Source organism: Pygocentrus nattereri, chromosome 24 (genome assembly GCF_015220715.1).
Source record: "Pygocentrus nattereri isolate fPygNat1 chromosome 24, fPygNat1.pri, whole genome shotgun sequence".
NCBI classification, from domain to species: Eukaryota; Metazoa; Chordata; class Actinopteri; order Characiformes; family Serrasalmidae; genus Pygocentrus; species Pygocentrus nattereri.
The window spans coordinates 2,934,570-2,947,129 of NC_051234.1; the positions used below are offsets into that span (position 1 = coordinate 2,934,570).

Genomic DNA, 12,560 nt, shown 5'->3' on the forward strand with positions numbered 1-12,560 from the left:
GAGAAGCGGCTTACAATATGTGTGTGTGTACGAAGGCTTGTCCGAAACTGTCGTGAGAGGATGTCTCAGGCATCTGACAACATTTATAAACATTTCATCTAATACGTTTCTGTGAGGGAGCTCTTGGAGCCTCTTTAGATGTCTGGTTCCAATTCTGACTCTGAAAGTTTCTCTAGGACAGAGCGTTTCACACCAAACCGCCCCAAATGATCCTGCCTACATCTTCACTAATTACTCTGAAATCTTGAAAAATGGTGCAATTCCACTTTTAAGTATAAAGGAAGCTGCAGAAAGCATGTACTTGTATTCACCGTGCCCTGAATCAAGTCGATATGTATTGTGTAAGTAGCATTACAATTCAGACAGCATTCAAAAGTGTAGTCAGAATATCCAGTACCCGTAATTATAATCAGTCAGTTTTGGAGTATTTTGTGTGATGGACATTATTGTCTGTGCGAAGTGGAAAGGAAGGAACTATTCATGTCTGGGAAATTTAGAAAAATGATCGCAGAGAAATTTTCAAAATAGCCTACAAGGTTGCAGCTTAATAAGATGTTGGCATGGCAACATCAGTCCATTACAGTATTCTCTATACTAACCTGCCCAGATCTTGCAGTGTTGAGCTTACTTGTAGCACTACTGTAGTCTAGAGCCTGTGTCTGTTCTCTCCAGCTGGTCACTGTGGGGAACCCGAGGGGATGGTGAACGGGCAGGTGATTGGAGAGAATTTCGGCTACAGAGATACGGTGGTGTACCAGTGCAACCCCGGCTTCCGGCTCATCGGCTCGTCCGTCCGCATCTGCCAGCAGGACCACACCTGGTCAGGACTGCTCCCGTCCTGCGTGTGTAAGTAGCCGCTACTGCCCTCACGTCCGCTGCACATGAATGTCTCTGGCAGAGGCTTAGCAATGACCAAGATGACTGTGACCTGGAGTTTACCAAGTTTAGTGCCCCCCCACCCCCCACCCCCCCTCGTTAACAGCTGATGCGACTTATTAATCATGCTGGTGATAATCGCCAATTTTATAATAATTATTCTTCATTTATTCACTTTCAAACAAGCAGAGAAATCATATGGAAAGTGCAGATGGAGATGTTTTATTATGATTTGTATTCAATTCTTGTAAATTGATAAACATGCAGTCCCCGAACTGTGTAGTTGTACATGTACATTTAATATCATAATTAGAGGCGCATTGATCATGATTTTTATAGCAAATTCTGGTTTCTTTACAGAAATTCTTCAGATTTTTAGGCCAATTTTTTATTAGCTTCATTATATTTTATTTATTTTCTTTTTTTAGCCTTTTTTTTTTTTTTTGGAGTGAAGATCTGACGATTGTCATCTTGACCAATTCCGATTTTGCATCCCTAGTAATAATAATAATAAGAAGAAGAACCCTTCTCAAGACTGTGGTTGCCTCACAACAAAGCATTTTAAAACCATTTAATGAAAATGAAATGAAGAAACATGACACTCCACACTTTTATGTGTTAACAGGCTAAGATCTGATCAGGTGAGTAAAGTGTTTTGAAGCAGGCAGGGAAAACGATAAACTGGTGCATCACAGTGGCCCTCAGGGACCTTGTATTATCTACTGTGGAGCTCTTCGATCCAGACTGCAGGGAGCCCTAAGCTTCTCCCTGCTTTTGTTCTATTCCAGCAGGCAGCACACCTGAGCCAGGTAATCAAGGGCTTTGGAAATGCGATGACTTGGATCAGGTGTTTTGGGTGCTGAGTAGAACAGAAGTTTTCACTGCTCTGGGGTCCTGGAGGCCGGGACTGAGAACGCCTGATCCACAGGATTAGGTTGACAAACACAAAAAGGAAACAAACCCTTTGGCCAAAACAGACTCAAATGAACTTTAGAAAGTGCCACAACCGTCTAAACGCTGGCCGTGTCATCAGGAGGAGTTCGATCCCTGGTGATGCTGCAGTCGTCCGGAGCCGGGAGTCCAAGACAGCACAACTGGCCTCGCTCTCTTTGGGTGGGCAGGGTGGCCCCCCTCCCCCCCATCACTCTATGTGATACTAGTCAGTGCAGGCATCTGTTAGCTGACGTAGCAGATCTGGCGGTCGGCGCTTTCCTCCGAGCGCGTTCGGCCGTCCCGTGACGTTGCGTGAGCGGCAGTTAGAAAAGAAGCGGTGGCTGGTTTCACAGGTCTCAGAGGAAGCCTGGGCTGCCTTCACCCTCCTAGCATTGGTAGCATTGTGTGATTGGGGGAGTCCTGAGTGGCGGGTGGGATTGGAAACGACTAAATCGGGGAGAAAACTGGGTAAAAATCCCCCCCAAAAAATAAGATAATAAGGATTGAGCACAGAGGAAGGAGTAAAATAACAGGCCTGTTAAAGATGCACTAAATGTCCAAACACTTAGAGACACCTGCTTATCCAACATCTCCTCTGAATTTAAGGGGATTAGTTGGGAATTTTTCCTCCTTTGCTGCAGTAACAGTCTCTACTCTTCTAAGAAGGCTTTACACTAGATGCTGGAACATTCCTGTAAGGATTTGATTGCATTCAGCCACAGGAGCATTAGCGGGGTCATGTACTGATGTTGGATGATTAGTTCTGGATCACTCACTCCCAAAGGTATTGGATGGTGCTTCTTCACTCCAGGGTGCGCAGTTCCACCGCTCCACAGCCCAATGCTGGGGGCTTTATGATCCTTTAGTAGACACTTAGAATTGGACATGGTGGCTTTAAGCTCATGTGCTGCTGCTCCAGAACATCCCATTTATCATCAGTGCTTTTGTATGGAGAATATACAAGCTGTCAGTAATGAAGCTTAAAGCAGCTGGATCCACTAATTAGAAGGGGTGTCTGGACATTTGGATGCATAATGAATTTGCAATGCAGAGATGTTTGTCAGCCTCAGAACTAGATTGGATGTTTATAATAGTACATGTTATATATCCCTGCTGCCAGAAGAAAACCCTGTATCTCCTTTTTTGTCATTTTTTCAGATTTTGACACAGTTTGAAAATGTCCATTGCTCTTTACATCGTATGTAAATTTCATGATCAATGGACCAAAAAAAAAAGATCCAAAATGACCTGGAAAAATTTCTGGTTCCATTGACTTACATTAAAAGTAATGCAGGTTTTTTCCTTCTCCTGTAAAGTCACCATTTTGGAGATGCGAGGTTTTCTTCCGACAACAGTGATATGAGGATAAGTACATATACTTAAGATAACAAACGTGTTAATATCAGTCGTGGGCTGGAGGTTAGGGAACTGGCCCTGTGACCGGAAGGTTGCCGGTTCGATCCCCAGTGCTGACAGTCCATGACTGAGGTGTCCTTGAGCAAGACACCTAACCCCCAACTGCTCCCCGGGATAGGGCTGCCCACCGCTCCAGGCAAGTGTGCTCACTGCCCCCTAGTGTGTGTGTATTCACTAGTGTGTATGTGGTGTTTCACTTCACGGACGAGTTAAATGCGGAGGTGGAATTTCCCCGTTTGTGGGATTAAAGAAGTATCAATTAAACTTAATATAGTCACATTAATTAACCCTTCAAAAGTATGCAAACATGCTAAATCTTCAAAAACGACCATTCAGTCCGCGGTCCATCCAGTCTATACATCCCACATGTGGACAGTAAACTGAAATGACAGCCCGGTTTCAATTGATCATGTGTGCAGTGTCAGGAGGTTTAGTCTTATTTGGGCACAATTCAAAGCAGTCGGTCAGAAATGAGATCATTTCCTAAAGACACAGTAATGACCAAAGAAAGCCTTGCATCGAGTTCATCTTCCATTTACATGTCCATCTGCCAACCTCTCTTTATCCCTCATGATATCCCTAAATCAATAGGATTATTTTTTTCCATATGTCTGTAAGACTTATATTTGGGAGTGAGCTCTATTCGGATTGGCTGACCTGTATTGCCCCTCATTCAGAAAGCAGCCCGGGCTGAAACACTCCTGGTAACTTCAGCATGAATGTGGGGCTAAACTGACAGAATGATGAATGCCTTTAATTCTAACATATTATTAGAAAAAAACAAATGAAGTATGGCTGTTTTTGGCATGTTGTTTTCGGTTTATTTACTAATGCTCTGAATGTTTACTGGTACAACTGATGTTGTTGATGCAGATCAAGCAGATCAATGAAATATTGCACTAAAATTTGCTTCCACACATTTCATGATCAGATTTGGCCATGTGCAACTTACGTAAGGGCCGTTGTATCCTTTAACAGCTGTCAGCTGCGGTCACCCCGGCAGTCCTATCTACGGTCGTACGGTCGGCGATGGCTTCAACTTGAACGATGTGGTTAGCTTCTTCTGCAATGATGGCTACATCCTGGAGGGTCCGTCGCAGGCCCAGTGTCAAGCTGATCGCCAGTGGAGCCAACAGCCCCCGACCTGCAGAGGTGAGCTCTCCGTAAAGCCAGCTTTCATTAAAGTCTAACTTTAACCACCGCCTCGCTGATGGAAATGGTCTTTTTTTTTCCCCTCGCCACTTCGTTTAGCGCAGGAATGACCAATTTCAGCACAAGCGCTCTCGGGCTTTCTCTTGAGCCGAAGGGTAATTCTTCCCAATCATTGGCCTGAATTGTGACAATTTTTGCCCTGTGGATCAGGAGATAAGATGAGATATTTTCAGCCGCTACCTGGTGACCTGTACACACAAGAGCTCTTGGCCTTCTAAATTGGGCTTAACTGTGCCCATTTAGGCCCCATCTACAACATGCTCACACACGGCTGATAGATTCTAATAGCTTGGAAAAAGCTGCAAACATCTGAGCTTCTATGTCATGTTTTGTGCTGTTTCAGGTAAGCAGTTCCATAGTTCATGCTAATTACTGGTTTGGTTAAACATTTCTCAGAAGGCGATGACAGGGAGTAGTTCTAATTGAGCCTGTGAATAACAGCATTATACTTCTGGGCACACAAGTCATCATGTGGATGCGGGAAATTAAATGTGAGTAAACAGTGTTTGCTGGTATCCCTGGCCTTGTGAGCTACGTGATGAAAAGATTACCCGTTTGTCTTATTCATGTAAATCAGATTTCTCTTATTCAAAAGGCAGTGCAGACTGTTGTAGTGGAGTGGACAAAGTGAGCTGCATCAGAATTGATGCATTTCAGTGATTCGCTAACATGAATGGAGAGTTCACGTGAGCCCGAACATGTAAATCATAGTGAAAATCACAGAGGAAGTCCAGTTTCTTGTTTTCACCAACGTCCAGTGAGAGCAACAGTGACTGCATGTTCCAGCCAGTGAGCGTAGGCAAAGTTTGGCCGCCCCTGGTCAAATGCCAAGGGAAAACGAGTTAACAGATCCTTTACAGAGAACAAACTTCTGCACGTTTTAATACACAATTACTGTTTATTTTCCAGTATTTTATAGAATGCCTCATATGATGAAAACAGTGACCACTCAGGCAGGTAATAATCAAGGAATTACTGTGAATGGATGATACAGTATTTAACATTTAATAAGGTCTTAGTATTCAAAAAATTGAATAAATATTGAATACAATGTCACAAAATACCTTCTGGTGTCTAGTGCCAGAATATATTACTTCCATGATCTCTCTAGTGGCTGGATCACATGCCAGGTACTGAGGGTTTTCACTGAACTGGGAAACTAAAGCTCAGCTCACTGGGTCACTTTTAAACGTCTACTCTCTAGCCACCTCCACTCTGCCTGCACCTGTTTTACCTGATTACCATTTTATCTCCATTATTTTATGATCTATTTCTTATTTTATCCATTATGATTCTTATTTTAATTCTTATTGTTTTATTGATATTTCTCCTTTTAATAAATTTTAGTATTTTTTTATCTTCCTCATTTTATTTTAACTTTATTTTATTAACCCTTTACATCTTATGTATGTTTTAATTTCTGTTTTATTTTTTTGTTATATTTGTATGTCTTTTTTATTATTATTAATGTTTCACTTATACTTACCTACACTGTATATGTTAGTCATTCGTTCATTCAGTCATTCATTCATCGTTGAAGCTGTTCATCGCACCAGGCTTGCTGGAGCCTATCCCAGCAGTCATTGGGCAGAAGGCTGTTTAAAAAATGGCCTGTATTTTATATAAATTATTTCTCATTTGTAGCTCATTTGAAGGAGAGATTTTGTTGGAATCCACATCATATTTTGTATTTTGTAAGTCAAAGTGGAACTATACACGCACCTTCGTTAAGTATTGTGTCTAAAATCTCATTGTCCATTTCTGCAGCTCCACTTACCGTATAGGTGCACTTTCTAGTTCTACAATTACCAACTGATGTTATCCCCCTTCAGGTATTATTTGGGTGGTGGATCATTCTCAGCACTCTGTGTTGTGCTGGTACAAGTGGATCAGACACAGCAATGCAGGATAAAAGGGACAAAGTATACAGAGAAACAGATGGACTACAGTCTGAAATTGTAGAAGTACAAAGTGCATCTGTATAGTAATTTGAGCTAAAATAGACAAAGCCTGTAAGAAAAAGTAGGTGTACTTAATGAATTGGCCGGTCGGCGTATATGCTGTCCTGTCATAGTCAAAGATCGTAAAATGCATTCACTTCAGCATCAGAAAAATAAAAGTTGAAAACATGTATTTAAGATGAAGCCTCAACAGCGAAATATATATATTTGTGTAACGCTGGGGAGCGATGATGAGGCGGACGCACATGCTGAGGGAAGCGAGATTTATTAGGGGCAAATCCAGATTCAGGGTCTAAACAGTCCAGGATGACAGAGCCAACACGGAAAGAATGATGGACAGACATGACAAAAAGGAACACAGGATAAACACAAAAACAGAGACTAGGAAATATAACAGAGGCCAGGAAATACAACACCAAACAACACAATACAAAGACCAGCAAACTAACAGGGGAAAACACAGGGCTTAAAAACAGGAACAGCGAGGGTTAACAAGACACAGGTGGTTAACAAGAGGATTAACAAGTAACAGGTGAGAACAATCAAGGGCGGAGTCTAGAAACAAGGGGGCAGAACAGGGAAGAATCAAAACAAGGAAGCACATGGACAGGACCAGAGGTAAACAAAAGCACATGCAGGACTGGGAGGGGCCAATCGTGACAATTTTCCCATCCCACATTCAGTAATTTTGAGATCTAAACTCTCTGTCTGTGTGTTCTCCTGAACCACCTTCTGGCTGTACATTTAAAAAATGCAGGATGGTCTCTTTCTTTTGCGCAGTGCTGTTTATGATATATGAATTATATATGTACAGTATATGCACCAGAAGTCCTCTATAATGGGATTTTTGGTAGAAACTATACCCATGCATGCATTGTTCCAGCTAAGATAATGATACTGGAATGTGATATTTCCTCAGTGTAATGTTTTGCCATGTTTTAACAGGACGTTTCATGGCTCATAGTAATTACTGGTTCAAGTGGTTTGTTTAAGCACTTCTCGGTAGGTGATGACAGATGGAGGTTCTATCTGAGCATTAAAATAACAGTACTGTATATACAGTGACACAGGTGGCAGTTAATGCCCAATTAAAAAGGCAATTATGAATAATTAGGCTATTTCCGATTCATTAAATGCAGCCTTTATTGAGCCTTTCTTTATTGCATATACCATATTGTGTTTGTCCAACCCAACCAGTGTGTTTTATTTCTTTTTGCTTTGCTTTTTTTCCCCACAGTTGTTAACTGTACTGATCCCGGAATACCAGCCAATTCCATACGGAAGAGTAAAATAGAGTTCGGAAACTTCACTTTTGGAACAGTGGTGTCGTTTGACTGCAATTATGGCTATTACCTTTTTGGGGCATCGGTTCTGACCTGCCAGCCTGTGGGTTACTGGGACAGGCCGCTTCCAGAGTGCATTGGTATGTTCTTACAGTTCCCTTCTTCTTCTTTATTTTGATCAGTTCCTTTTGGGAAAGCACCATAGGGCTGTGATTATTGCTTGAATACCTTGATATCTCAATTTAAATAATGATCTCAGTGAGTCAGCTGATTGGTTGGCAGTTTGTGTGATGATAATGATGATAATGCATATTCCATGTTCTTCTACTGGTTGTAGTAACAAGCAGTCTGATGGATATGGCCATTCATATGCATTTTTACTCAATGAAGTGAAGTGCTAACTGCTGGTAATGCAGTGTCAGTGGACAACTCAGCACGCTTGGAGGAGAACACTAACCGCCAGTTATGTTACTTCAGCCAACAGACGCATGCTTTGGCCAATGCTTAGACAGTTGTACCATGTGAAAGTGGCTGATGTGCCACAGGTTATTTTCTATTGAGCAGTGGTGGACAGTAACTGAGTAACTGAGTAAATGTAATTAGTTTCTGTACTTTAGTATTTTTGGTGTATCTGTACTGAAGTTTCTCCGTTCTGGACTTTTTCCTTTCACTCCACTACATTTCAGAGTCTAATATCCGACTTTTTCCTCCTACATTTTGAGAAAGGCCGTCTTTATTAGTTCCAGTGTGACCAAACGGCGCCCAAAAACCAAAATATACAGACAATACAAACACATACCACTCTTGGGCGAGGTCATCACCCCACCTTGCATATCAATAGAACTGTTTTTCCTAGCTTTCTCAGGAACCCTCATTTCTCACCCAACTCTAGATATGTGTTTTTAATACATTTTCTCTGCCTTGTTTTATCAGGCCTCCCTGGCCTCCCTGTCCTCCCTGGCCTCCCTGTCCTCCCTGTCCTCCCTGTCCTCCCTGTTTGTAACCTTTTCTTATTAAATTGGCTCAAAGACCAGTTCTTACCAACCTTTATCAGCTAGCCTTCCTATTCCCAGCTAACTTCTACTGTAAAAGCAGTGTTTCTCACTCTTTCTGACCTTCAAGGCATTTTTTCCTACCATAATGGCTCCTTTCATTACAATTCCCTGCTTTGTGCCTGGAATAGAGTTCACGTTATCCCATATATGGAAATACTAGGCCTGCTTTTTCAATTTGGTTTTTTAATTTTTAATATTTTCCAAGCTAATGATTGTTTAAAAAACTTTTATTAATTAGGGTTCAAGGACATTTTCTTCAAAAAAACCCACCAATAGGAACCAGAGATCACCATGTCTACAACACAAACACAGCTACTTCATGTGTTATTTGAAAAACAACCAGTGAATATATGTAAGTTTTTATATGTAATGTTGATTGTAAAATAGCAGTAAACCCGGAATAAATACCTTTAAATTTATAAAATAAATAAAGTAAAAAGAAATACATTTCCTTTTGGGACTATTTTGTCTTAGAACACCCTGCATGCACCTCTCCACCATGTATGGGATTAAAAATGCACATTTCTATGCAAAACCGTTCCTCAGATATATTGTAAAGCAAATCTCAGGCATCGGTGTATTTAACCAAGTTGTGGAATAGCTTTCTGAGTTAGTCCGTTTCTGTGGAACGGGGCCTTTCACATCAGACCGCTCTAATGACTTTGCACAACAAAACTTTTAATTATAAGGAGGATTTTGAGAATTCTTTGGGTTTTTGAAGTGGACACAGTTTGGAAGTTGTGAGACTTTTAATGCCAAAGACATTCATCTTTCATCTTCCGAACGGCCTCCAGGGCAAGTTTGCTCAAACCCAGTCACTCAACAAAAAGCTTACCAGTAAAGCAGTTTTTATTTCAGATTAAAAGAGCAGAGCAAACTTTTGCTCTGAGAAGTTGGAGAAAACAGAACATTCCCTCTAAATCTCAACACTTTTTGCTGTAGAAGAAAAAAAAATCCAGTAATTACATGAATATATTTTTTTATTTTTCTGTGGGCTTCAGTAGCAGGAGGCTGGTGCAGGGGCTTAGTTAGGGAGATGTGCTCATTTGCCTGTGAGGCGGTATAATTGGCTCTTGCTGCGTTTTTTTCCCACCCCCGTCCTCATAATTGGTACATAACCTGGGGAACCTGGCTCCTCGCTGCACTTCCCCTGTCCCCGGTTCGCTGTGCTCGGCTCGGCTGCTCCCTCCGCCGCCTGGCATTCCTGTTTTTCCCAAGCGTGTGAAATTTCTTGTTTCTCTTTATTTGTGCGTTTGGAGGCTGTACTCCGCAGCAGGAAGTGGAATTTTAATGAGGACGTTGATCTCCCTTGCCAGACAATCACTCTCCGGAATAGCATAGAAGTCTTTTTCTTTTCATCATCGTTTTTGTTCAGGTGCATTTCAGATGAAGCTATTTGAACCCGCTTCAAATGACCTCATTTCCTGTGCTTCGTTCAATTTTTCAGCTTTTTCACAAAAGCAACGAACGAAATATCAAAACAGCAAAATTGACTTGATTATTTTGTGACTGTCAGTAAACGTTTCAGCCGTTTTACAGCACAGCGGAAGACTGCATCTGCCGTATAAAGGGATGTGAAAGTGTTTTTTAAAGTGGACCCATCCTGCAGAAACACCCTTCTACACAGTTTAATGCACAATTACTGTTTATTTGCTGTATTTAATGCATCAGGAACAACATTATGTAAAGTGATATGTACAAACATTATGTAACATGTTCGATTTTATGCTCTATTTTTTTCCCAGTTCAGCTAATTTGCAGACAAACTTTGTTTTTAAGTTAAGTTAAAAAGTTAAGCAAAACATGTAACTGGACCAGGGCTATTTAAATGTTTGCCTATGACTGTATGCTACTTAAAAACGCCAGCTTTCCTGTAAACAGTTCACTGCATCCCTGGACGTCTGAGTATGAATATTAATATTAATTGTTTCTACCCTCATTGTCCACTTTATCAGCTCCACTTACTGTATAGCTGCACTCTGTAGTTCTACAGTTACAGACTGTAGTCCATCTGTTTCTCTGATACTCTGTTACCCTGTTCTTCAGTGGTCGGGACCCCCATGGACCCTCACAGAGCAGGTACTATTTGGGTGGTGGGTCATTCTCAGCACTGCAGTAACACTGACATGATGGTGGTGTGTTAGTGTGTGTTGCGCTGGTCTGAGTGGATCAGACACAGCAGTGCTGCTGGAGTTTTTAAACACCTCAGTGTCACTGCTGGACTAATAGTCGTCCACCAACCAAAAATATCCAGCCAACAGTGTCCTGTGACCACTGATGAAGGACTAGAGGAAGACCAACACAAACTGTGCAGCAGCAGATGAGCTGTCGTCTCTGACTTTACATCTACAAGGTGGACCGACAAGGTAGGAGTGTCTTATAGAGTGGACAGTGAGTGGACACAGTGTTTAAAAACTCCAGCAGCACTGCTGTGTCTGATCCACTCGCACCAGCACAACACACACTAACACACCACCACATCAGTGCCACTGCAGTGCTGAGAATGACCCACCACCCAAATAGTACCTGCTCTGTGAGGGTCCATGGGGGTCCCGACCACTGAAGAACAGGGTAACAGAGTATCAGAGAAACAGATGGACTACAGTCTGTAACTGTAGATCTACAGAGTGCAGCTATACAGTAAGTGGAGCTGATAAAGTGGACAGTGAGCCTAGAAACAAGGACACAATGTGATGCCTAATTGGTGTGTATAAATTATTTGCTTGTATCAATTATGCTTGCGCCAGACTCTTATCTTGGCAGTTGGAGTCTGATTAAAAAAAAACAAAAAAACGGATCATATTGTTGAGCAAAAACCATAAAACATATTGAATGTTGTTTTTTTGCGCAGCACATTACATAATATAACAATATACTGTCTGCAGGAACAACACTCCTCACTTCAGCCAGCGATGTCACCGTGAGTTTAGTTATCGTCCACTCTGTATCTGGTACCTAAACTCATCGCGACATCACTTGTTGAGGTGATGTGGAGTGTTGTTCCTGCGGACAGAGATATCAGAGTGGAAGGTGAGGGGAACACAGTGATCAGGTGTAAAACAATGAACGCTGTGTTGTTCCTGGAAGCAATAAATCATTGCAGCCTTCAAAGGGACGAACACATCCATCATTTTTCTCTCAGCATTTCAGTTTAAGCTTAACGGCTAGTTCCACATTTTAGACTGGACCGCTTTTTCGATAATCATAAGAGATCATTTACATTTACTTAAAGGCAGAGAAACAAATCCAGTCTGTTTAAATCCGAGAGTTAAAGAGAGGTTGGAAAGTCACGTACGAATGAACTGGTCTTCAGGGAAAGGGCAAAATACGGCAAGCATAAAAATGGGCCAAAGCAGAAGTTTAGTTGGATGACCAGAAGTTTATGTTTGTGTTCTGTGGTCTCAGTGACCCAGCTGACCGCTCTGTCCGTCTTTCAGAGGTGGACTGTGGCCACCCCGGTGTTCCACCCCACGGCGTCCTGATCGGAGACAAGTTCACCTTCGGTTCGGCGGTACGCTACACCTGCACAGGCAGCCGGCAGCTGATCGGGGACTCTGGACGCACCTGCCAACTCAACGGCCAATGGAGCGGCTCACTGCCCCACTGCTCAGGTCAGTCTCCCTTTGGGACGGCGCTGGAGAGAGCGTGCGTTTTGCCCGTTATCAGGGTTACCAGCGTAGGCTTTGTCAGTGAGGGTAGCGGTCAGTAGACGTGGATTTAGTCACACCGGAGGCCTGCTCATTTCAGCGCTCAAGATAAGGAATTGTGCCGCCTGCCTTTTTCCTTAGAGCCATTTTTATCTCTTTATTCTGCCTGGAGATAGA

At 42.2% G+C, this 12,560-nt stretch overlaps 1 protein-coding gene across 3 annotated transcripts in view; it reads left to right on the top strand.

Annotated features, from left to right (window-relative positions):
- csmd3a (CUB and Sushi multiple domains 3a) overlaps positions 1-12,560 on the top strand; it is a 534,059-nt gene that overhangs the window by 425,145 nt on the left and 96,354 nt on the right. For all 3 annotated transcript variants that reach the window (XM_037534188.1, XM_037534189.1, XM_037534190.1), the window contains exons 53-56: positions 673-846; positions 4,204-4,377; positions 7,636-7,821; positions 12,174-12,347. In XM_037534188.1, the coding sequence (XP_037390085.1) occupies positions 673-846; positions 4,204-4,377; positions 7,636-7,821; positions 12,174-12,347 (708 nt within the window). The remainder of the gene's footprint in view (positions 1-672; positions 847-4,203; positions 4,378-7,635; positions 7,822-12,173; positions 12,348-12,560) is intronic.